The 23,501-nt window shown below is 36.6% G+C and overlaps 1 protein-coding gene across 6 annotated transcripts in view; it reads right to left on the reverse strand.

Annotated features, from left to right (window-relative positions):
• The window catches only part of LAMA2 (laminin subunit alpha 2), a 370,092-nt gene that overhangs the window by 197,376 nt on the left and 149,215 nt on the right, over nt 1-23,501 (reverse strand). For all 6 annotated transcript variants that reach the window (XM_062632338.1, XM_062632337.1, XM_062632336.1 and 3 more), the window contains exons 9-12: nt 22,796-22,895; nt 14,248-14,408; nt 10,428-10,568; nt 8,906-9,079 (exon numbers count right to left, since the gene is read on the reverse strand). In XM_062632338.1, the coding sequence (XP_062488322.1) occupies nt 8,906-9,079; nt 10,428-10,568; nt 14,248-14,408; nt 22,796-22,895 (576 nt within the window). The remainder of the gene's footprint in view (nt 1-8,905; nt 9,080-10,427; nt 10,569-14,247; nt 14,409-22,795; nt 22,896-23,501) is intronic.

The raw sequence follows: 23,501 nt of genomic DNA on the forward strand, positions 1-23,501 counted from the left end.
TTAATGAAGCAGTATGGGTCCATTCAGAAATCTTTAGCAAACAGATAATGATAAGGTACATGAGACAGAAGGAATAGTGAATATGCAACACAGGACCTATGGGATTTAAAGGATACTTCATATGCTGTTCAGATGTTAAACCAAAGCATGACCCACAATATTAAAATATTTAGAATAATGACTCTATGAAAAGACATGTTAGAACTAAACCAGTAATTCAAGCTTCTGATCTCTATTGTGCTACTTTCTTGTCATTTCTAGTTACCATTTAATTGTTCAATTATTTGTCAGTATATTGCAGCCATACTAAAAACTTCCTTTGCAACTGCTGCATTGTCAAAGGCTTCAAGTTTCTATTTCTACCATCACTTTCAATGGTGGTGTGATGGGTTGACCTTGGCCAGCAGCCAAACACCCACCTTTCACACACTCTTTTCTCCCACAGGATGGGGAAGAAATAGAAGGAAAGTGAAAAGAGTTACAGATCAGGGGGAAGGGTTGGAGAGAAAGCCTTGGCACTGTGCAAGCTCTGTTCAGCAAGGGACAAAATACTGGCGTACCAACACAGGTTTAGAAACAAATACAACACACAGCACCATACACACCAATATGATGGTTAAATCCAGCCCAGCCATGCCCAATGTAGATGTTAAAATATTACGTCCATATCAGACTATCTGATGGACTGCCTTTATTTGTCTTTTTCTTATTAAACTAAAATACACAAAAGTGATAATTTTTTGTATTTACTTTCTGGATGACTGACTGGAAATTTAGTAAGTATGGAATAACACCCCCTCAAAATTACAGTTTGCAAGGCACTCACACCATAATTGCCATACCACTTACCAATGACTTATGAAAAAGTCAAGAATATACAGAATTTACAAAATTACTCAATTTTATTATGCTTAGCTGTGAAACTGGTTACTTCCCTCCATTAGTGAACACCAAAATAAAATAAAATTTAAAAAAACAACGTAACATAACACAACATAAAAGCAGCTTTTTGTATACACTTTGAGTGTCAGGTTTTTTCTTTCACTAATAATTGAATTTTTACCATTTTCAGCCATCAACAGACTGCTCTCCTTTCCTCTATATTATAGTTAATAATAGTGGTTTTTGTGTTAAAAATGAGTGACTCCTGCCAATATTTTGTTTTACAAATATTCAACCTTTTTGTTAATGATAACTGATGTAAAATGCCATTAATAAAGTCAGTTGGATTAGGCATCTCAGATCTATGAACTGATTAAAAATTAACATGACACCTATACAATGTCACAAAAATATGTGTCACACAAATTCACACACGTACACCTCTTCATTGCATCCGTACACTGGTGACTAGCACTTGGATCGGGCATCTGTGCTACACTGGTTTAGTCTCAAAAATTTTTGATGACACAACGTAAAGTTAGTTCATAAAGTTTAGGCACCAAAACTTAGGTTCTGAAGACAGAGGAGAAGAAAAGTAATGCTATTTCCTATATGTAAAATGGAAATAATGGAATTTATCCATCTTGTAGACAGGCTGAGATTGTCAGGTGCTACTAAGCATGATAGACTTCAAAAACAACATAGCACAGATTGAAAGTACTACAAATAGCTTGCAGAAAAAGCTGGTTCCCATGTCCCATTCTGAAATTCTCATTATTTTGCCCTTCTGCATACTGCCTTTCTGATACAGAAAGAGGCTGAACACCACAAAATTACAAAACTAAAGCCCAATGGCATCATGCAGTTTTACTAATGAGTTATAAACTAAAAAATTTCAATTTCATTCTACTTCAAGTTGTTATAATTAATTTAAATTTAGAGTAAATTGCGGGGGGGGGGGGGGGCTGTGTCGGGGAGCAGGTAAATCAAAGAGAAACAGCAAGTCAATTACTCATAAAGGGAAATCTAGAAACCGAACACTACCTCCTTGGGACTCTCACATTTCACAAATGACCTTTCAGTAGCTCTTACTTATACCTTTTTGGTGATGGGCATATATTCCTTCATCACACTCCTCGGTAACCCAATATCAACTAGATGTCTGGACTATAAATTCTGTCTGAATAATAAAAGTGCATAAATTGAGCAAAACTCCATTAAACCCTTTACTTCCGGGTAACCTGTGATCAACAAGGAACTCCAAATACAATTTTCAAAGCAAATGCTTATTTGCTGAAGATGTACTTACCATGCAAAAGCATACAAGAGGAACAAAACCCGTACATATCCTCCTTTTCATAAGCTACAGTTTTCCTCTGCAGTCTTAATTAACTACTGTTCAATTTAACTATCTCTATCTTAGGAATCACCATCACAATGCTTCTTTGCATGTTGATCAGCCCTCAGTACAAATCACCAGATATATTCTTTCCAAGTCAGTGATTTTTTCTTTCCTTTTTCTTCTGCTTTGTGGATCCTTCAGTATTTTAGTATTTGGGATTAGAGATGAGTAAAATTTTTCAATCTGGCAAGCATATTACCCAATTTGCTTTCTTCTTCATTATTTCCTAACACCCCTCAGTATTCTCTCCCCAGTATTCATATTCCTTCTTTCGCAAAACTACTCCATTTCTTGCTTGTTTTTCCTCCATTTTTCAACTGCCACTACTGATTAAAACCTTTGCCTTCAAGGCAGACTTGGGTAGGCAGGTAACGCAAAGGACACTTGAGATTTATGAAATAATTTCACCAACAATAAATTTCCTCTTTTCTCTATGGTAGTATAAGATGATTTTAGCACAAAAAAATTAAACGCATCATGGGAAACATGAAATACTGCAGTCAGTGGACTCAGCTAGCCAGGTTCTAAGCCCTGCTTCAACTCATTTCCAAGGCATAGAGGCCATAACAGTCTACTGGTCATCCTTAGTTTTCCTTGCAATCACAATAATGGCTGAACTTGAACTCCCAGCAGGTTATCCAAACTTTATTTAAAGCTTTAATGAGGAACAAAGTGTGCAAAATTTACTTATGTCTTGGTGGTTCTTGACAGTCATGGGTATCTGAACTGCCAATAGGACAGTCCTGATACTTTTTCAATTTGTGCTGGGGATCAAGAAAAATTTGGCTAATCACAGCTGTGAAAAAATGCAGAGACATCACCTGCCCTCCCCCCAGTCTCATTTCATGGTGCCACACTGTGAGAATATTTCAGCAAAGATCTAAGTTCTTTACTGTGAGAGTGGTGAGGCACTGGAACAGGCTGCCCAAAGCAGTGGTAAATGCTCCATCTCTGTCAGTGTTTAAGGCCAGGTTGGACAGAGTCTTGGCCAACAAGGTCTAGTGTGAGGTGTCCCTGCCCATGACAGGTGTGTTGGAACTGATCTTAAGGTCGTTTCCAACCCTGACCATTGCATGATTCTATGAAAGATAAGGAATCTAAACCCAGTCATGTAATACAAATTAAGTAAACTTAAAGGAAGGATCAGTCAGCTGTGGTTCAGATCTTTAAAATGTTTTGTTCATCACTTGTATTCCTGCTGTCTGTCTCATCCTAAATTTGCCTATTACATCATTTTTTAGGGGCAATAGTGAAGTAAGTGCTAATAAAATAAACAGCACGTTTGGTTGAAGACATCTTCACACTTTAGACAGAGTCTGCTTACAATAGTGACTTATTACAGTCAAGGTAATTTAGAGTGTAATTTAAAATAAAAATATTATTTACATTACTTTAAGGTTTACTTGTTAGAAAATAAAAGCATATCAATAAACGAAACCAGCTTTTTATCAGAAGAATGCATTCAAACATTAAAGACAAAAGATACTGAAGTAGCTGCCCTTACAAAAGAGATATTTCTTTAGGTTCAAATTAATCATTTTAATTTTCTGCCATGTGTTGGCTGTTGACACTAATTAAAAAATGTGATAGCTGTAGCAACTCTGAGTAACTTCAGGGGCATTACTCTGAATGGAGATTTTTTGCATACTATGTGCTGCAGATGCCTATTACTGTTTCTTTTACAAATATGGATAACGTACATATAACTTCACTATTCCATCCCACTCAAACTTACAGAACATTAAGAATCAATAAATGTCCATACAAAATTGTTTTTTATATGCTATGCCTGATACTTGAGGATCATATTCCCTACTCCACCCCTAATTCGCTTTTGCAAGCTTGGAGATGTTATTCATTACACATTCAGATCTGCGGCTGGAACTCATTTCTGTGCAGAGCAAAAAAGACAAATTCATCACCAAGTACCGGACCTAACATCACTGCCTCAACATCTACTTTAAGCACTGCCATTATGTTACTTAATGGTGGCCTGCTTAGACTTGGACAATCGTCTGCACTAGGTAACCAAATCTTCTATACGAGGGCTTAAACTGTTCATATGATCAAGTGGAAGAAAGACTTATCTTCTAAAGGTGCAGAAAGGGAGATCACATAATCCTACTTAAGTTTCACTACTTAGCTTCCCTGACAATAAAAGCAATACAGACACATGCTCAAAAAAATCAGTCTGCTGGCTAAACTTAAGACACACCTGAATGTTGGAATTACATAGGCTAGGTCACTCACTGCTTTTTATGAGGCCATTGAATTTCAAAACAAACGGGTGATATAAAAATGTAGCTTCCAAACACAATTTAATTTTCATCTCACCCATTTATACCAAAAGGTGTTAAGTTGGATTTTCTCCCTTTTGAGGCAGCCAGTAAAAGCAAGAAAGAGAATTGTGGATCTATCTAACTCTATCATATCCTATGAATAAGAAAGTCTTGAGTTCTGAAAACATGACAATACTAGATGAAGCTTTTTGGATTTAGATGCATTAATAATTTAGGACAATTGCTCATGGCATTTCTGTTCCAGCTGATTACTGTATTATTTATGCTTCTTTATGTTTTGGGTTTCAACTCCCTCCCTCCCCCTGGGAGCTGTAGACTGCAATTTGCTTTGCATTATTCTGCCTTTTGCATCAGAATTGCCTAAGAAATGAAAACAAATGGAAGCAAATAAACATAAAAGCCACAAGGACCTAGCTTATGATTATTTTATAATTCAATATTTAATCCTATGAGGTATTCTGGGCAGTCTGCAATAGATAATATGTCACAAAACAAACCTCTCACTCTGTTCCAATCTTTAGCTTTCCACAGTAGAGTACTTTTAAAGGCTTGATAGATCTTTAAAGTTTGTATATATTGACTACAGGCTCATTACAGTGTCTTCATTTCTAGAGTCAAAGAAATATTGACTTCTGTAAGGCAGCAAATAGTTTACACAGCTAATTATAAAAGAACAGGCAAAATAAATGAAGTGACAGTGTTAAGTCAGACAAGTTTACTTCCTCTTCTACATGCACAGACTCTGCACAAAACTTTCAGCTGTTGTCTGTTTTTACTAGAGATCAGAGAAAGAACAACGTATCCACCATATGGCCACTTAAGTCTACCGAGTTGACAAACATCATGTGCTAGAATGTTTCCAAGAGATAACAAACCCTTTTACCCTGGCATCTTCTACTTTAATTTTCAACATACCCTGCATGAAGGACCAAATCACATTAACTTTACTTACACTGAATGGGATCATGCTGTATAAATAGTTCAAATGACTCCTGTAAAATATCCGGTGCAAGAAACTTCTCAGTCTGAGTAAAATTTGTCAGTACGCGGAGTGTTTTGGAGCCGAAGGGTTTTAGGGCTTCTATCAGGTTGTTTGCAGTCTGAGTAATGGCAGCACTAACACCTGCTTAAAACCCACACAGAGGGGTTAGAGCAAATGTATTATCTATTTTCTGTATGACTGCTGGGTGTCGAGACTTACTTAATAACGTTCAGAGACCTGGATTCTACGATGGCTTCCACCTAAATGCTGAACTAACTTGTGAATGCTGGCCAAGGGCAGTGCCCTAACCATCTGAAAGATGCATGGTGTATCTCAGCCTTCATGGTTAAAGCTGGTGCTTAGCAGGGAAAGGAACAAAAATATTGCAGCAACAGAGAGAATTTCTGTGACCAAAGGTGGATGTTTCCACATGGAATCTCAAGGGCCTCAGTTGCCCCTCACGTATGTGTGTGATGGGGGAGAAAGGCTTGATTTAGATGTGCTCCATATAATGCTTTCTTTTAGCTAATACCTTCTACTTTGAATACAAATTATCAAATTGCTTTTTGCTGAGGTGTCAAAGGAAAGAAAAGAGGCAGAGTACATGCATAATTCCGGCTTCTGTAACACTGTGGACACCTAACCCTCTCACACTAACTTTAAGTAAGTTTCACATCATCCTGCTGAGTTTGGTATCTAATTTTTAATTAATTTTATACTTTCATTTCAGGGCTTTAATCAATCATTACCAGAATGTAACTCATAACACTTTCAGACAAGTTTATAAAATATTTTAGCATGGACTCAAATTTAAAATAAGCTTACAAATGCATTGCCGAAACAATTTAAGAAACTGTTAACGAAAACCAAATGGGATTTTCAAACACCTGAAATGTAACCAGAGTTGACAGAATAAGACAATTTTTCAGTAATTAGAAACTCTAACAAACCACAAGTCCTCATGATTGCTGCAAACATTAGTTCAGGAGGCTATGATAAGGTAGGCAGCAAAGAAGATAAACTGTTTTACGATACCTACTAAAATCTTAATACAGTCATTTTAAATCTGTTCTTCCAAATTATCTGCTAGATATTTTATTTCTAGAAATTAATTTCCTCCAGATTACTTCCAAGCATATTCTGCATCAGAAACAGCGTTCAATTTTCCACTTCAAATGCATATTATATAGACAAACAGGTGAAATATCTGGATTTAAAAAAAAAATAATAATTCTGAGTTTGTACAACAAAGTTTAAGTTTTGGTAGCAGCATATACATTTATAAGGCTACAAGGAGGTGGTGATGTTAAAGTAATTTGCCCATGTTCTTGTCCCACTGTGACAAACAATAATCGTGGATCATCTATAGCCTCTTGTTAGGTATAATGTGTCTGTAAGGACACAGTCAGAGATGAATATCACATAGGCTAGTGCCACCCAGATTTAGGCAAGAAAGAAAAAGCCGAAGGCTGCATACTCAGAAGCATCCTATTTATGCTTTTCTCATCCAAAAGAATATTTGGAGATGGACGTAAAACAAGTAGATGGCACACATACTGCAATCAACATTGTGGAAGCATATGCACAACATGCCAACTTTATATTAAAAGAATTATTTTAAATAAGCCTTTTGAGCTATATTTGAAAACTAGGAAATGCAGGATGGTTACTACTTTTTGTTATTCAATTTAAGAGCAATAATTTTAACAGTAAAAAGGAAGGGTAGTTTTCTGTGACATGAGATTTATAAATTGCAATAGAAGTGTATATCTTGGTATAAAATTCCTAAATTGTTCTCTACAATTCCTAAGACACGAATTGTTAAAGAAGCTTGCCTGCTCTGAGACACCAATTATTCTACTGTAACACAGCTAGCAATCACTCTCAAGATAGGATGGTTTTATGTAGTTTCAGCTATTTGGTTTTATCAATTTTCAGCCATTTAGAGAAATGCTTTATTGAGTTTACAAATAAGCACTCTCAATATTCTATTTCTATTTCCCTTTCCATAGCACAAATCATATGGCCTAAGCATGTCATTATGACTACAGTCTACGTAACGCAACATGACAGTTAAGATGTACTGTGGTAATTTGTGAGTGCTTTCAGTATTACTGTAGTATCAAAAATTTATATGGTTCACTTATGAAGGCAAATTGCTTCATTCATACAGAGATATCTGACAGTAACCACAAAGGGCCTCCAAACTATACTGAAAAAATATCTTCCATGTTCAAATCATTTTTGCACATTCTTACCATAATTTTGCTCACTGAATAGAAGGAGAAAGAAATTCTGCCTGGAAAAGTATCAGTTCGTATCTCATGGTAAGTTCAACAGACATGGAAGATTACAGAAGAAACTCTCCCTTGCCCACTAAATGAGCCTGACAATTAATGGGCATGAACAGGATGACCAGTTCTTTGGAATGATGCTATTTAGTTTCAACATGATCACTTACCTTCTGTCATGTTGATTTTCAGCCAACAGGAAGAAAAAAAATAGGAGGTTGACTAGTTTGAAGAGACTACAGAGGAAAATGTGCTCAAGTGCATTAGCGTTAGCATTTCTGATGAGTTTTATCATAAATGGGGTTATGCTAAATGGAAGGCTGTTTAGCTTTCTTCATATTTAGAGCTCATTCGGTCCTTGATTCTACTGTCTCAAAAAAAATAAGACTTTCATGAAGGCATCCTGTACAATAGCAGAAAGTCTAATGGTGAGAAGCCCAACAGTCAGACGACTAAAGCATCTAAGATTTTAGAAAGCAAATATTTGGAGTTAACCTGCAGGGCATGAATATGTGTGTACATGCATGGACACATGCGGACTTGGATAAATACATGCATTAGAACTGGCACAGGGCTCACAACAGCAATTTTCCGAGTTCTAGGGCAGGGAGCTTCCAACACACAAGTTTCTTGCCAAATACTAAAGTTTTGTAACACACCCCCACAACATCTGACACACAATTCTCTGAAAAGCAAACGAGGGAACTGTTTTTCAAAACTGAGGACAAGGTGGGTAGAGAACAGGACAAGCTGAATGACACACCAGCTAATTCATTCAAAAAATAATGCTGTGAACTATACAGATTTCTCCAATACTTGACAGGAGAAGCCTGAAGAACACTCAAGGTCAAAGACTCTTGGTTAATTTTCTCTGCTTAACATTTTGCCTCACAAGGATGCTCCATAAGCACAATTCCTTTCTGCTTGCAATTCTGCTGGTCAAATAGCTATCCAATTTAACCTTCCCTCAGTTTCACCCCACTTCAAAGCCTTACTTCTTTTCTCAAGAAATCAAATTAGCATTTAGGCAAGTACCATCTGCACTTACTTTGTTGCCCAAGTAAGAACTGGGTGCACTCCAATAATAAGTCTGTGGCAGTACTTTTCGAGCAGCCACATTGCTAATGCTATACTGCTGATGCCCATCAAATCTCTTTTGCTTGGGGGTAACTCGGATGAGACCTGGTAAGTCAGTCAGATACCAGCCATTCATGTCTTCTGTCTAAAATGACAGAAAAATAAGACAAAACAAAACACATCACAGTGAGAACCAGGACACCAGGACATCTCTCATTTCAATATTAGAGCCTCTCATTCCTCCATTTCTAAAAAACTGATTGTATGATTAACAGCGGTTTAGGAACAAAGGAAACAACAAAGAAACAAAAATTTCTCCTGTTGTACATGTCTGGGAGTTATAACTTCTGAGGAGTTTGAAGTAACTGCAAGTATTTGCTTTTTCTGCTTCATATGGTCCAGAACAAGGAGAAATTCTGTTGTACAAATATATGAATAAAAATATCTCCAAATACTATACAAGTTTCAATAAATAATATCAGTCACAGAGGGTACAGAAGATGAGCTGACAAACGGATATACAATTTCTGATTGAGGTAGACAGCATGATTTATAATAACTTTTAGTTCTAAACTTTACAACTTAAAAATTCAAATACACTTATTTTAGAAAGCCACAGCAAATCTGGAAAGCACCAGAACTTGAATTTCTGAAATCCCATCATAAATGAATCATCAGAGAAGAGCACATTGTTCATACAAAGCTTCTGGCGCCTGGATACAAGCAGAACAATAAATCAGTTTCAGCCATGGGATGAAAGATTTTCCAGATGCTGGCATGTAAATGAGCACATTAGGCATATATGATTTTACTCACAGAATTCCAGCATACCAATACAGCTGAAACCAGGAGCTAATAGACCTGGAACGCATTTTCCAAACTCACTGTACAGACATGAATACGTAGTATACACCAATTACAGCGGATTCAGTGTCTTCAGTTTTGTGAACTAATTTAAAGTATATTTGCAGGTTAATGATATTTTTTTTTCTACAACACAAACAAAACCAGTAGGTTTATCTCTGACATCCTTCCCTGGGAATGCAGTATGCAAAAGAAATTCACTCAAAATGCCTCCTGCAAGGCAACCCTTTTTCTTACATAAGGTGTGTGTTGTACATTTAATGTTTAAAAATTCTTAATTATTTCAGGTCTAGAAATTTAATAATAACCTGTAAAAAAAGCTGCCCTATAGACATGTTGCATTTAACTCAGGACTGATTACATAAGCACAATCCAGGACTGTGTTTATGCAGATGGCTTCATTTTTACAGCTTTTGCATTTTTCATTAATTTAACTGCACTTTTTCAGAACTTTCTCACAATTAAGAGAAACAAAGGTTATAAACATTTTCATCTGGATAAATTAAAAATATATGTAGCATAAAAGTGCATGCATGATTTTATAAGATGAACTCCCTGACAATGGACAGTGACAACACACAAAACCACAAATTCAGTGACATGTACTGATAGGGTGTGAGTTTTCTTACACTTCCATAGGTGAGGTGAGAGTGTGTGCAGATGTTTGTTTTCCCAGAGCAGAAACACTCCTCACAGCCTTTGGGATTTTTTTGTTGCAGGTTGAAGAAACCTGGTTTGCAACGATCACAGTTTTCTCCTTCAACATGTTCCTGGAAATGCAGATTACAATATCACTTCAGTTGTCATAGATTAGAACTTGAGATCGCCAGCTTTATACTTTGCAGGAGAGTACACATTCAGGATTACAAAGACATTTATAGGAAAGACTATTCTTATTTTTGAATATTAGGAGCAAATCCTCTACACAATAAAAGTTACCATGGCTGCGTATAAATAACAGGACACAGCATTTGGACATTATAAAATTCTTAATTTTTCCTCTACACAAATGGACATACTTAATTTCAGGGAAAATCTAATTTATTTCCTTTACACTTAAAAGTCTCAGAGAGGTATGAAGTATGGGACACAATGTTACAGCTTCAAAAACTACAGGTGTGGCTGATAAAATCTGGCATGCCCAATTGGTGTCAACTACAGATGCATAGTAGTAGTCGCAGTAATCATTCAGTATTGAAGTTTTCCAGTGGCCTATCATTAATAGCTGAATTCAGACTAAATCCAAGTGTTAAAAATGATGCATTTTGTCTTTCCATGGCCACACGTGTTTACCAGTCACACAGCCAAGCCTGCAAACTCTTCCCCTGGAGGAATCCAGTGACTGAACATACACGAAGAATTCTAAACTTAGCATTTGGTAATTACACTTTGCAGAGAAAGCTTAGGCTGTGCATTAAGTCCTACTACCTTACATAATAAATTAGTTTGTCTTATATGCAAAGATAAAGGTAGCTTTTCTACAAAAGCATGTTGCAAAAGGGTCATGCTATGGTACTGGCTTAGTAACTCAGTATTTTTCCCTCAAGATAGCCCAGAAAATTCTTTCCCTTTCCAGAGTGTTACATACAGTCTCTTTAATCCTGGAGACAGTGTTTTATGGTATGTGCACAGGACCAAATTGTTGGCTGCACATCAGCAGAGAATGAACACATTATAAAAATCCTGCCCATGCTGTGTAGTCTATGATTGCTTGAAATACGCAGCTCTGAAGTAAGCTCACCAAAAGCTATTTGGTAGCCTCCTGGTTAAGATCTAACAAAGATCGAAAAAGCAGAGCAAAACATCTGAAAGCATGGGGAGAAAGGATAGCACACACAGATCAAGAGAAAACAGAGACAGTGAAGGGGGAGAGGTAAGGACAGGTAAAGAAGTAAACGAAAATGTAAATAGGTTTTCACCACTGATTATACAGTAACAAGACATGCAGCAAAATATCTTTTCTGTCTCTATTGCTGTGCTGTTTTTATGCATGCCTTCAACAACATCATGCAAAATCTGCTCAATAAATCAAAAATCTCTTTAATACAGCTCAAGGCTATCAGTCAATTACTTTAAACTTCAACATCTCATTAATTTCAATAATGGTATTTCTACTTTTTCCCAGCAATCTCAGGATTAATCAATGCATATTATTACCACAGATATGCTGAAATAACCCATCTACCCCTGCATTATATGAAAAATAATGTGGGTAACATTTGGGAACTCACAGGCACATAAATGATCTCATGCCCAATTCTAGAAACCAGAATTATGTACACTGGTCACAAAAGTGTGATATTATGGTCACAAAAGTTTCAGACCTTGCTGATGTGCTTATTAGAGTATGCGGTGAGGGAAGGGGGGTAATAAAAAAAGACAGCTGCAAAGCAAAACCATGTGTTTAAATGAAAAGTTGCCCTACTCTGCAATCACAAGTATGTCATCAGTGAGTAACAACTGTATAATTCTGTTCAGTAGGCAGCAAATTCAGTGAATAACTCCAAGTTGGAAAGGAGATCAGACCATTCTTTCAGCCAATGAAGCAATCTTTCTATAGCCTCATTTATTTATGAATACTGTGTTCAGTTTTAAATTATGCAAAGATAAGACTTTGACAATATACCTTCAGAAAGCTCTCTGAGATAATTAGTGGAAAAAACCTGATACTTGTTCACCTTTCTGTACTTTAGTTTACTCTGGTTAATGGGGTAAAGATAACAATCTCATGCTTACTTTTTTGCAGTTTGCTGCTTACAGTTAGAACTGCTTTTCAGCAGTCAATTTCCATTACAAGAAAACTAGCTTTAGTAATTTTAGAGCTCATCATATGTAATTGAAAGATGTGATTTAAAGAAAGGAAGCATTTTTTTCTAAGACCTGTTATTAACCAGACATCCTACTTTATTCTTCATATGGAGCATAACTAATCTGATGATTTCAGTGTCCCTTTGACCATAATCTGCTTTGATTTGAATTTGAAAATAGCTAGTGAAAATAAATGTGTATGTATGTATCTCAGCTATCTGAAAAGGGTATAATTTTTTTCCCACAAGCACTTAAAAAGGAATTAGGGTAGCAGAAAGGTGTATACAAGTGTGCGACGTAAGGCATATACAGTGAGAACTCTGTGGGATAGGAACAATTATCTCTATTCCGTGTTTGTTCATTTTGATCTGATTGTGCTAACCGGCCAGTCTGGCACTATACAAATAATGTCATAATAATAGGAATCATGAAGCAGTAGTTATTTTCTATTTATATTTAGATTTTTATATTTATTTATAATTACATATATTTTTATATATATGTAACACCTTCATCAAAGCTCCCTTTTAAGTCAGGTTATAGAAAAAGCACCTCTTTTCTGATCTTCTAGATCTGATAGCTTAGGAATTTGAACTGTGATATGGATAGATTTTATTTCTGATGGAGAGCATGTGACTGTTATATAAAGCGAGCATAAGGTTAATTCTCTGAGTAGATTTCAGTGCTATTCAGCTGTCACACCAGAGCTTTATGTATGTATGCAGCATGAGCTGATAGATTGAAGTATTTTTTGTATGTTCTTGTATTTAAGCATGTAATGTAAGTCTTTTTAAATTCACATTTGTGACTAATTTTGTCAGTTAAATGCTGGAAGGAAACTCCCACAAGTACATCACAAAAAAACTGACTCACAATACTGCAAGTTGTCCTTTGGGAATATTCACAGTCACCCACTAAACCATGGCACTATCATTTCTAAAGCATTTCTGGTAACTAGGTATTTCATTAAGAGGTGGATGCATGTGCTTTTAAAAGTCTTTTATTCCAATATCATATCAACATATAATTTGGTGGAGGTACATGAAGGCACACAGAGAAAATAATTCTTAAATTTTCTTCCTAGAAATTAGGAAGTTCATCCTACAGAAAAGAATGATTTATTTTTTTTTTATGTTACTGATTTCTAAACAACCATCTCAAGGCAGGAAAGAATGCTCTCAGTTTAGAACTTACCAAGAAAAACAAATTATATCCCTAATGAGAACTCCTAAAAGGCAGACTTCTTTTTTTTTTTTTTTTTAAAGTCATCAGTTCACCACATTTTCCTTTTGAAGTCACATTACACATTAGTTTTAGAGCCCACAATACCTTAAAAAGAGATTCTGAGTAGATGAGGGAGTTTGAAGAAAATAACTCATAGGCTTCTTACGTATCCTTTCATTACTGATTTCTAAGGACATTTATGACAGCAGCAGTCTCCTAGGCACCTATGTTAATTAAAGTGAGTACTGAGATGACACAAGACAACGTTAGACTTTACAGCACCAAGAACAAGTGTTCTAGGAGAAGTGAGTAATATACATATTAACACAGTTAGGGAGGACAGTGGAACACTATCACATGATAGCTTTCAATATCATTTGTATCTTCCTGTGGCTTGGAAGAATCTGACATCCATACCTTGCAGATGCAGGGACCTATGCAAGGGTCAGCATTTGCACTGCCTTCCAGTGAGCACTTGCAGGGCAGGCATTCAGGATATCCCATATAACCCAGGGCACATCTATTGCAGCTCTCTCCTGCATAACCAGTCTTGCAGTGGCAGAAACCAGGCAACATATCTATGGGAAGAGGGAGAAAACATGAGACATGTTTGATTCATCATTACTACTACTATCAGATGTGCTTTAGAGTGGTCAAAGCAACACCTTTGGTAGATGTAACATAATGGCATTTACTGTGGGTCATACCACATGCCCATTTGACTTAATATCCTGTCTGAGAAAGGCTAGAATAAAGCATGCAAGAATAAAGCAAGCATACAGTAATCTGAATTCTGAGCTTCCAGAAATACGTATATTGGAGATCTAAACTGAAATGTACCCCTACTTCCTTGCACCTAACAGTCTCTGATAAAATTTTCTTCCATTAATTCACCTGATTGCCTTCAAACATACTTTCACTTTCAGAATCCGTAAAGCTCCCTAGCAGTAAGTTCCACATTTAGCCATGTGTAGTGTGAAAGAGAACAGTGTTAAACCTGTATTTATTGCCCTCTAATTCTCATATCACAGGGAACAGTAAGTACCTATTCCCTGCTCAGTTTCTTTATGTCATCTGAGTTTAATATACCTCTATCATATCCCATATGACATTTTTATTTCATATGCCAAAACCTCCTAAGCCTATTTAATAGCTCTTACACAGAAACTGCTTCCTATGGCTGAAAAACTCTGTTGTCCTCTTCACTGTTTCCAGTTCCACTAAATTATGTAAGCAGAAAGGAGTGCATACCGTGGACTTATAAATGGTTTGATGCTTTTTTCCAGTTTCGTTTTTTAAACATCAGTAATATTTCCTTAGGCTCTATTGACCTTTTTGACTACTGCTGAGCTAGCACTGAACTGATACACCCAGGGCACAGTCCAAGGTAATTCTAAGAGCTGTTTCACAACTGGTAGTGCCTAATTCAGAAATGGCTGCAATGAATGTACAAGTAGAACTACTTCTGTTTGTGTTCTATATTTCCTTTAATTGCTATAGAAATTCATCAGTTATTTTACTACACCGCCACTGGCCATCTTGAGATCTTTCTGAACATTTTGCAGTTCTTTCATTTTTTCTGTGCTGAAAGATTTTGTACTTGCTAAACTGTCACCTTCCTACTCATTCCCTTTCCAGGTTAAATATGAATATTTTCAACAGTTCAAATTGATCATCACTGTGAAAATGGTCCATTTAGTCTTTTAACCAAGTACTAATCAGTGACAGAGCTTTTTCTCCCTATTCTATTACTCTTCCTTTCATTGTCTTTGGTGAAGTTTCTTGTCAGATTTTTTGAAAATCAAAATACAACATTAATCGAATGAGCCTTTGTTCACATGTTCATTGAATCCTTCAAACAGATTCAGAAGGCACACTGTCCATTATGAAAAACCTGATCTTCAGTTTTACCTGGTTTTGCCACAGTTCAGAAATGGTATAAATCATTTATTGTAGTTCTACTGATTTACTTGGTACAGGAAGCAGACCTGATTTTAGTTTCCTGGAACTTTCTGCTTTTCTTTGAAAAATTGGATAAACAGGTTCTATTTATGTAATATTAATGTCAGTTTTTAAAAGTATTACAAATTTCAGTTAATACTTCAAGCAACTCAATTTACAACTACATCCAGAAGCCGTGGATAAATACAATATATGCCTGATGAATTTTTATTCTTCATTTATCACCTTCTCTAAACCTGACACTTCTGTTTGAGACAGTTCTTCTGAATGGCCCCCATGAACAGACTCCCAAGGGGGAAATTCCCTAAACACTCCTATTCACTGATACAAAGAATTAATCTAGCTTTTCTGCTGTGTCCTTTTGTCTCTTGAGATGTCTCATTATAATTTGATTACACCATAACTATATTTAACTCCTACTGAATTTGAATCTCTTGGAGTCTTTTTGATTCTGATTTATCTAAAGTACTTATTAGCAACATTTAAGCACTTAGCAAGTTATTCCTTAAAATTTGCTACATGTCACTAGAAGCACAGCTTTCCAGAATCTGTCACCATTTATGTCCTGTTCTACTAGATATAGCTTCTGATTTTCAGGGACGTTCTTTGTTATTGTTTTAATAGATTAATTTTTCCTAGTTTAATTGTATTACTTGAATCATTTTGAGCTAGAGGAATTCATCTTCTCCGAATGTCTAACACGTAGTCTATAAACCCTATGTTTGCCATTAGCAATCTTGGATTTTGATTTTTAAAGGTTTTCTTGTTTTGATTTAGGCATTTTTAGTGAGGCCTTCTCATTCCTGTAAGAATGCTGAATTTGACTGCCCTTCAAGAGGAGAGAGTTTTAAACCAGTTCCACATGCATAATTCCAAAGGTGCTTCTCTTTTTTATGATTTCTCTAACTAGTTTGAAGCAGCAGTCACCTACAGGAGTTTTAAATTATATCATCTGTTAATCTATACAGAGATGAAATTCAATCTGTCTCTCTAGCCTTGCAGCCTCTTTGATCTCCTGTAGCAGATCATATTGACTGCCACTTTCTTGATCTGTCTTGATTATATACAGACTCCCAGTGCCTGAAATTTCTGTGTTCCTTACTATCATGAAACCATATGCTCCATGGGTTTTGATGCTGTAGTCCAGCTGATTTTCAAATTTCTGATTTACCCTCCACTCAGCTACCCATCGGGACGCAGCAGGACTCAGGCTCTTTTGTAATCTGGGTCAGTGCATCTTAGTTGGACAACCTAGAGAGAAACTTCTATTCCTTCCAGAGGAACATACCCTGCTGTACACCAGGGTTCAGCAGCAAAAGACACAAGCACATCTAACTCTTTAGAAATGAGCCAGTCTTATTTGGAAGTTTCAAGACGATTCTTATATTTCAATGGTTAAGCTTCAGCAAACTCAAATTCATTTAACTATCTCAGAAGGGAACAACTTCAAAATCTATATTGTCTTCTCCACTTTCCAGTCAGTCCATTTTTTTTAGTTCTCCATCAAGAATCTTCCTTTCATCTGCTCTTTTATTTCTCTGCAGTTAAGGAAGAGAGACCAGGATTGGAAACTCCACCAGCCCAGCAATCCCCTTTCTTACATATTATACACAATAGTGGATAACCTTCAGCCTACCATCTATCTAGAGACCTCACATTCCAGCAGAGGGAGGAAGATGTAGAGACTATTAAATGCCGTATATTCTTCCAGCTCTTAATGCTGGTTGATATGGTTAGTCTGTGTATTTTATTTGGCTTGATGTCTTCTTTCATCTACAGCATTTGCAAGACCTAGGCTCTCACTGTATCACACAGTATGTAAATTCCTGTCAGTGTCCCACTGGTTATCTTTTGACCAGGCTTCTCTATTGCATATTATGTCAAAAACCTAACTAGATTTCAGTTGAGGGCAGATGTTTCAGGACTGTCTTTTGTGATTGTTGTAATGAACTAACATTTCAGCAGAAGCACATCTTGTTTTGCTTTGGTCTGTTTACTACATAGGCCTTGTTTGAATGGGGCTTCATTTGTTGAAGCTGTTATTCCCCGCTTTCTACTTGAATACTATCAATTTCTGTCCTATCTTTGAGTATACAGAGGCTTTGAAAGTTCATCCTAGAGGATGAATCATCTTGAAATATGAGTTTGATTAGGCAGTTTTCTCTCAGCCTACCAGTCTTTCAAAATTGCACAAAAACGAATGCATGCAAAAGCATGTACCAGACCCTTGAAAATACCTGCAGTCCCAGGACTGGCCTCTGCTATTTTCACTCCTGTTCAACTGTGCATAAATACAAAGAATTATCTCATGGAAGTCAGTGACCCCGCTTTGTTGAGCAAGATACTATGAAGCCTGAATAAAGAGTGAGATGTTTGGACCTTATTTATCCTAAAACGTCTGAGACAGCTTTTCAGCAAAAATACACATCTGCCATTGGGATTATACTGTACATAAGGAGGCAATAGGGAAAAACTTCACTGTGTGATAGCATGCAGTGAAGGCTGAGTCACAGACTTGCCATTATCATACCTCACAGATCTTGCAGGAGTTTAAAAGCCAAGTAAAATAGCTATTTGTTAAAAATTAGCCACTACAGCTTGAAACAAGAGTACAGATTCACTGAGAAAGCTTAATTACTGGAGTATAGAGTAGTTCTGAATGTTTCACATTCCCTTCTGTAAGGACAATCACAGGTGATCACAATATCAGAGATGGTCAAGTTTTCCTATTATTAGGATTGTCAGTGGACAAGTTCAGTTTTAAAATGATTGTCTAAAGATATTTTCATTATTTATATTATCAATACCACAGTTTGCAAACATACTATGATTTACTGTAAGTTTCTGGCTCTATCTTTTCTGTATTACTCATGAACATATTTATCATTGCTATGAAAGAACATTTGAGAAGCATTCTTGAATTGTCAAACCCCAAAATTTACTATACAAACTATAATAATAATATTTCACTTCAGAATACTGAGTGAAACATATAAGGACAAAGTTACACTATACTGATCAAAATCAAAATTATACACGCTTAATACACAAAAATACTTATTTTTCTTCTGAAACAATGTCTGGTCAATTGCAAAGTTATTCCTTCATGCCCTAGTGAAACATGATGATAACTACAGGATGCAGTCATTTAAATCCTCTTATTGCACATCATCAGTGTAACAGTTATTATGGTATTTGCTACAATTTTCCATTTTAATTGTTACTTACCTACAGTATTCAAGTGTGCAGAGAATGTACAGCCTCCAGCTTTATTTTCCTTAAGAACTGTTCACAGTGATTTTATATCCCCAGTGGTTTTCTTTATTATCATATTTCTATTTTAGTTTAATGTTTTTACTCTTCCTGACTCATTTGCTTACCAGACATTTAAGAAGCATATTCCCACACTACATCAAGCAAACAATTTTTCCTTAAACAATCAGCCATCAAACTTTAAGATGCATTTCAGCATACCCTGAACCAGATTCATTCTGGTTCACAGCTGAACAGGCAGATTCCTTCAGACAGATCATTCTTTCCAGCCTTTCCTTTATGAAGGTTCCCCAGTGCTTCAAACCCAGCTGCAACCCAGGGTGAGCAGTCTAAAGTAAAAAGAATTTTATCCAGGTAGTGAATATAAATTTGAGGAGAAAAAGAAAAAAAAAAACAGTAAAAAGTGATCTGCTTTCAGGATAGTTTTGTGGTAAAAATTATATCCAGACCTGCTCTTAACTCTAACACAACCTCTTTCATTGCTACAAAAATCTTAAAAGACCTATTAAAAAGGCTTCTTCTTTCAAATGGCATGATTGTGCCTTTTCTGTTGCACAAGATGTCAGTTTTATTCAACATAATGAGTAAGAGTGATGACAGTCACACATCTGGCCTGCTGGTCCAAACACTGTAATCAAGAAATGTAATGCAAGAAACAAACAGTTTTCCTAATGTGCTGGAATCTTAGTACAAGAAGTAATAAAGTAAATAAGCAGAAAGAACATGGATCAAAGAATAGGACCACTGTAGGCAGAATGTCTACAAAGCTCACTTATGTGTAGAGCTGACTTAGTTTTGTTCCTGTGGTCTTAAATCAGGCAAACAAGACAAATATCAGAACTATCCTCTGGCCAAAGTCTAGACAGTGTAAACTGTCCACTTCTAAGTGGACTCTCAGGACTGGGCAGGACACAGGCAACTGATTTCAGGAACAAATGCATGGACTACTTTGGGAAGGGAATTCTGTATATGACGGCTGTTACTTAAATAACAGTTGTTGACCTTGTCATATAGGAGAAGAAGCAGTTTAAACACACAGAATAGCCTCTACAGCAAATAAGCTGGAAAGGTGAGACATCAATGGGTTTAAAGAGCAATAAAGAAAAAAAAAATTACTTCATGTGTTACAAACAGCAGATTCAACAGTGATTAAGAATATTCTAATGTTCTCAAAAGCAACAGGCCTCTGACCGACTGCAGCCTGATGAGTTAAGTTTCAGGAAGATCAGGAGAAACTGGTAACAGCCAAGACAGAAATTGATGAGAGTTTAATTTCATGAAGAGAACAAAAGAACTCTCTGGTTCTCAGGACTGGAGCAACTGCTAAGATATGAAACTTGTTTGAATGCCTGAGGCTAGATGAGCAGAACTGGCTGCTTGCCAATAAAAGGAGGCAAAACAGAAATAATTTTATTTTGGATATGTTATCTTTAAGGTGGCAGCATGACACATTTCTCAATTTATTAGAAAAACACAGTTAATGATCTTTAGATTTAGATGGATGGAGACAATAGAGAAAGAGCAAGAAATGAAAGTAGATGTTCAAACAGAAGCTTTATTCTCTCCCTGGAGAGGTCCAGAAAAAGAGGCAAGAGAATAATTTAGCAGAAAAAAAGATCAGAGGATTAAAAAGGCAGAACGAGATACAGGAAGCAAGGTGTTAAAGCACAGTGCCACCCAGATTCAGAATATGTAAGCCGATTTAGAAAGCAACTGTGAGATGGTTTACATCTGTACAATACTGAGAGGCAAGAGTAAGACATTATGAGAGTTTCTAATCACATTATTACTGACAACCAAGCAAGATGGAATATATCTTTCTGCTTCCCTCTTCCCATGAGAGAAGAGCTGACAGCCTATTAACTGCCTTTCAGCTTCCAGGTCCCTGCAGAATGACCCAGCACCAGTGGCCAGCACAGGTGGTGTGAAAAGAAAGACCAGCAATAACAGACAGGAATTGAGAGACCAAGCAGCTGCTTAAAGCACAAGTGGGGCATTCATTTTCTTTTAATTAATCATTCTTGCATATCAAAATCGTAGGCTCTGTATTTTACAAAAGCACTGAATGTCAGTAGTGGCAAATGACTCACTAAAAGCTGTCCTGTTTCATAGTGTGAGAGGTTTTTTTGTTGTATTAAGTCTGTCATCTCTAACCTGTACACTCACCCACAGGTTTGGTACAGGCACCTCATAGTCTTGTGGGCTTTTTCCAGCTTTGGGGAGCCTTTGTGAGGAGAGGATGAGGCTTCTCTTTGCCTGACATGGCCAGCTCCAATGGAGAGGGGCACAGCTGAGCCCCTTGGCCAGATGGGTCAGAGAAGGTCAGTGGAGAAGGGAGAGGAGGTGTTCCAGACACAGGAGCAAAGATTTCCCTCTAGCCCCTGGAGGAGACCATGGTGGAGCATATAGACACACTGCAGTCCATAGAGGACCCCATGAAGGAACAGGTGGATATTTCCTGAAGGCACTAAGTCACATGGAGAACCCATGGTTGAGCATATTTTTTTGCTGAAGGGCAGCAGCCCATGGGAAGTACCCATGATGGAGACGGGGAAAAGTAAGAGGAGAAAGGAGTGTTAGAGAGGAACTGTTATGACCACAACCCCCATTCTCCATCACCCTGCACCATTTGTGGAAGGTGGGAGGAGGCAGAGGGGTTTGGAATGAAGGAGTGAGGTTGAGCCTGGTGAAAAAAAAAAAGGCAGGGTGAGGAATGAGGAGGTTTTTTTTTTTAATTGTTGCCTTTGTTTATCACTATCTAAATCTATTTAAATTGGCAACAAGTTAAATTAATTATCCTTAAATCAATTCTGTTTTGCCCAAGATGGTAACTGGTAAGCAATCTCCTGGTCTTTACCTTGATCCATGAGCTGCTTCATCTTATTATCTTCCCTGTTCTGCTGAGAAGGGCAGTGAGAGAGCGGCTGGGTGGGCAGCTGCAGCTGGCCAAGGTCAACCCACAATATATACTACTGTGACAGTAATCTGTATCATTTTATTGAACTGATGTAATCAGTACATGTCTATTACAGTAGATTTTACACCTCTGGGCTACCTCTGCTATGTTGCTTTTATGTTCCATTGATCTTTATTTCCAAAAAGATGGCTACAACATCTTGTCAACAGGTTTGTAATTAGCCCAATTAAAACAGCTCTTAAGAACTGACCTCGAGTTTTGTACTTATCTTCCTACAATATTTTCAGATGCTTGCCAACAAAAATTAAAAAACAAAAACCAAACAAATAAATAAAAATTAAAATAAAAGAAACACCAAAACCCCAAAAACTTAAAAATATGGCAATCTATTTTTTCCAGAGCACAAGGAACAAGCTTATTCGCTGTTTGAAGATAGCATTTACAGGACTATGGTAAACAGCTTGCAATCCTACAATAACAATATAGATCAAACACAAATATGACACCTTTCCAGCAGATTTTTTCCTAGGTTTCAAATGGAAGTATGCTTATAGAGGAAAAGATTAAAACGTTATGATTGTACTAGTTTTAATCTCTGCTGTAAAAGAAGAAAGCTCTTTAAAGCCAAAATTCTCTTGCAATACCCTTCCAAATGTACCCAGATTTGCTAGCCATGAATCTGAAAGAAGGCTCAGAAAATATGGGATTATATTTTTATTTTTTTTTCTGTAAGAAATATCACAAACACGATTCAGCTTTTCTTCGATATTTCTTCATTTCATCTTTAATATTGCTATCTTTTGGGCATCTTACCTCCTTCTGCATGTTTCTCATCTTTGACACAGGTATCATGTAAAGACCCATTTGGATCACAGGAACATGGCTGGCATGGATCTGGGCTATCTGGCAATACCTATAAAAATAAAGAGAAGACAAAACAAAATCTTACCTTTAATAATTGGAAAATTTGACTTACTTCATAAACAAAACCTAGGAGAGAACCACTTCTGTGTAGGTAGCTTGCACTTTAACAAAAACAAGATGGTTGCCAAACTTAGCTCATGCACTCTAGGACAAGAGAAAATGGCTTCAAGTTGCGCAGGGGAGGTTTAGATTGGATATCAGAAAAAAAAAATTCACCAAAAGGGTTGTCAAGCACTGGAACAGGCTGCACAGGGAAGTGGTTCAGTCACTATCCCTGGAGATATTTGAAAGATGTGAGATGTGCTTAGACATGGCTCAGTGGCGGACTTGTCAGTGTTAGTTAGGTTAATGGATGGACTTGATAATCTTACAGATCCTTTCCAACCTGAATGATACTATTATTAGTTATTAGTCTATTATTTGTCTATTATGCTATCAAAAGTTACATGTTGGGTTTTATTTAGAAACATGTAAGTAATTTAGATACAAATATGTTTTCAATTAAAATAAACAGATGTAGAGATAATAACAGACCCCTGTATAATTAAAATCTATAAATGTAATGAAGTACACTTTAAGCATTCACTACCTAAAG

This window comes from Pezoporus occidentalis, unplaced genomic scaffold (assembly GCF_034315485.1).
Source record: "Pezoporus occidentalis ecotype Australia unplaced genomic scaffold, CSIRO_AGI_Poc_V1 ctg39, whole genome shotgun sequence".
Taxonomy (NCBI): Eukaryota; Metazoa; Chordata; class Aves; order Psittaciformes; family Psittacidae; genus Pezoporus; species Pezoporus occidentalis.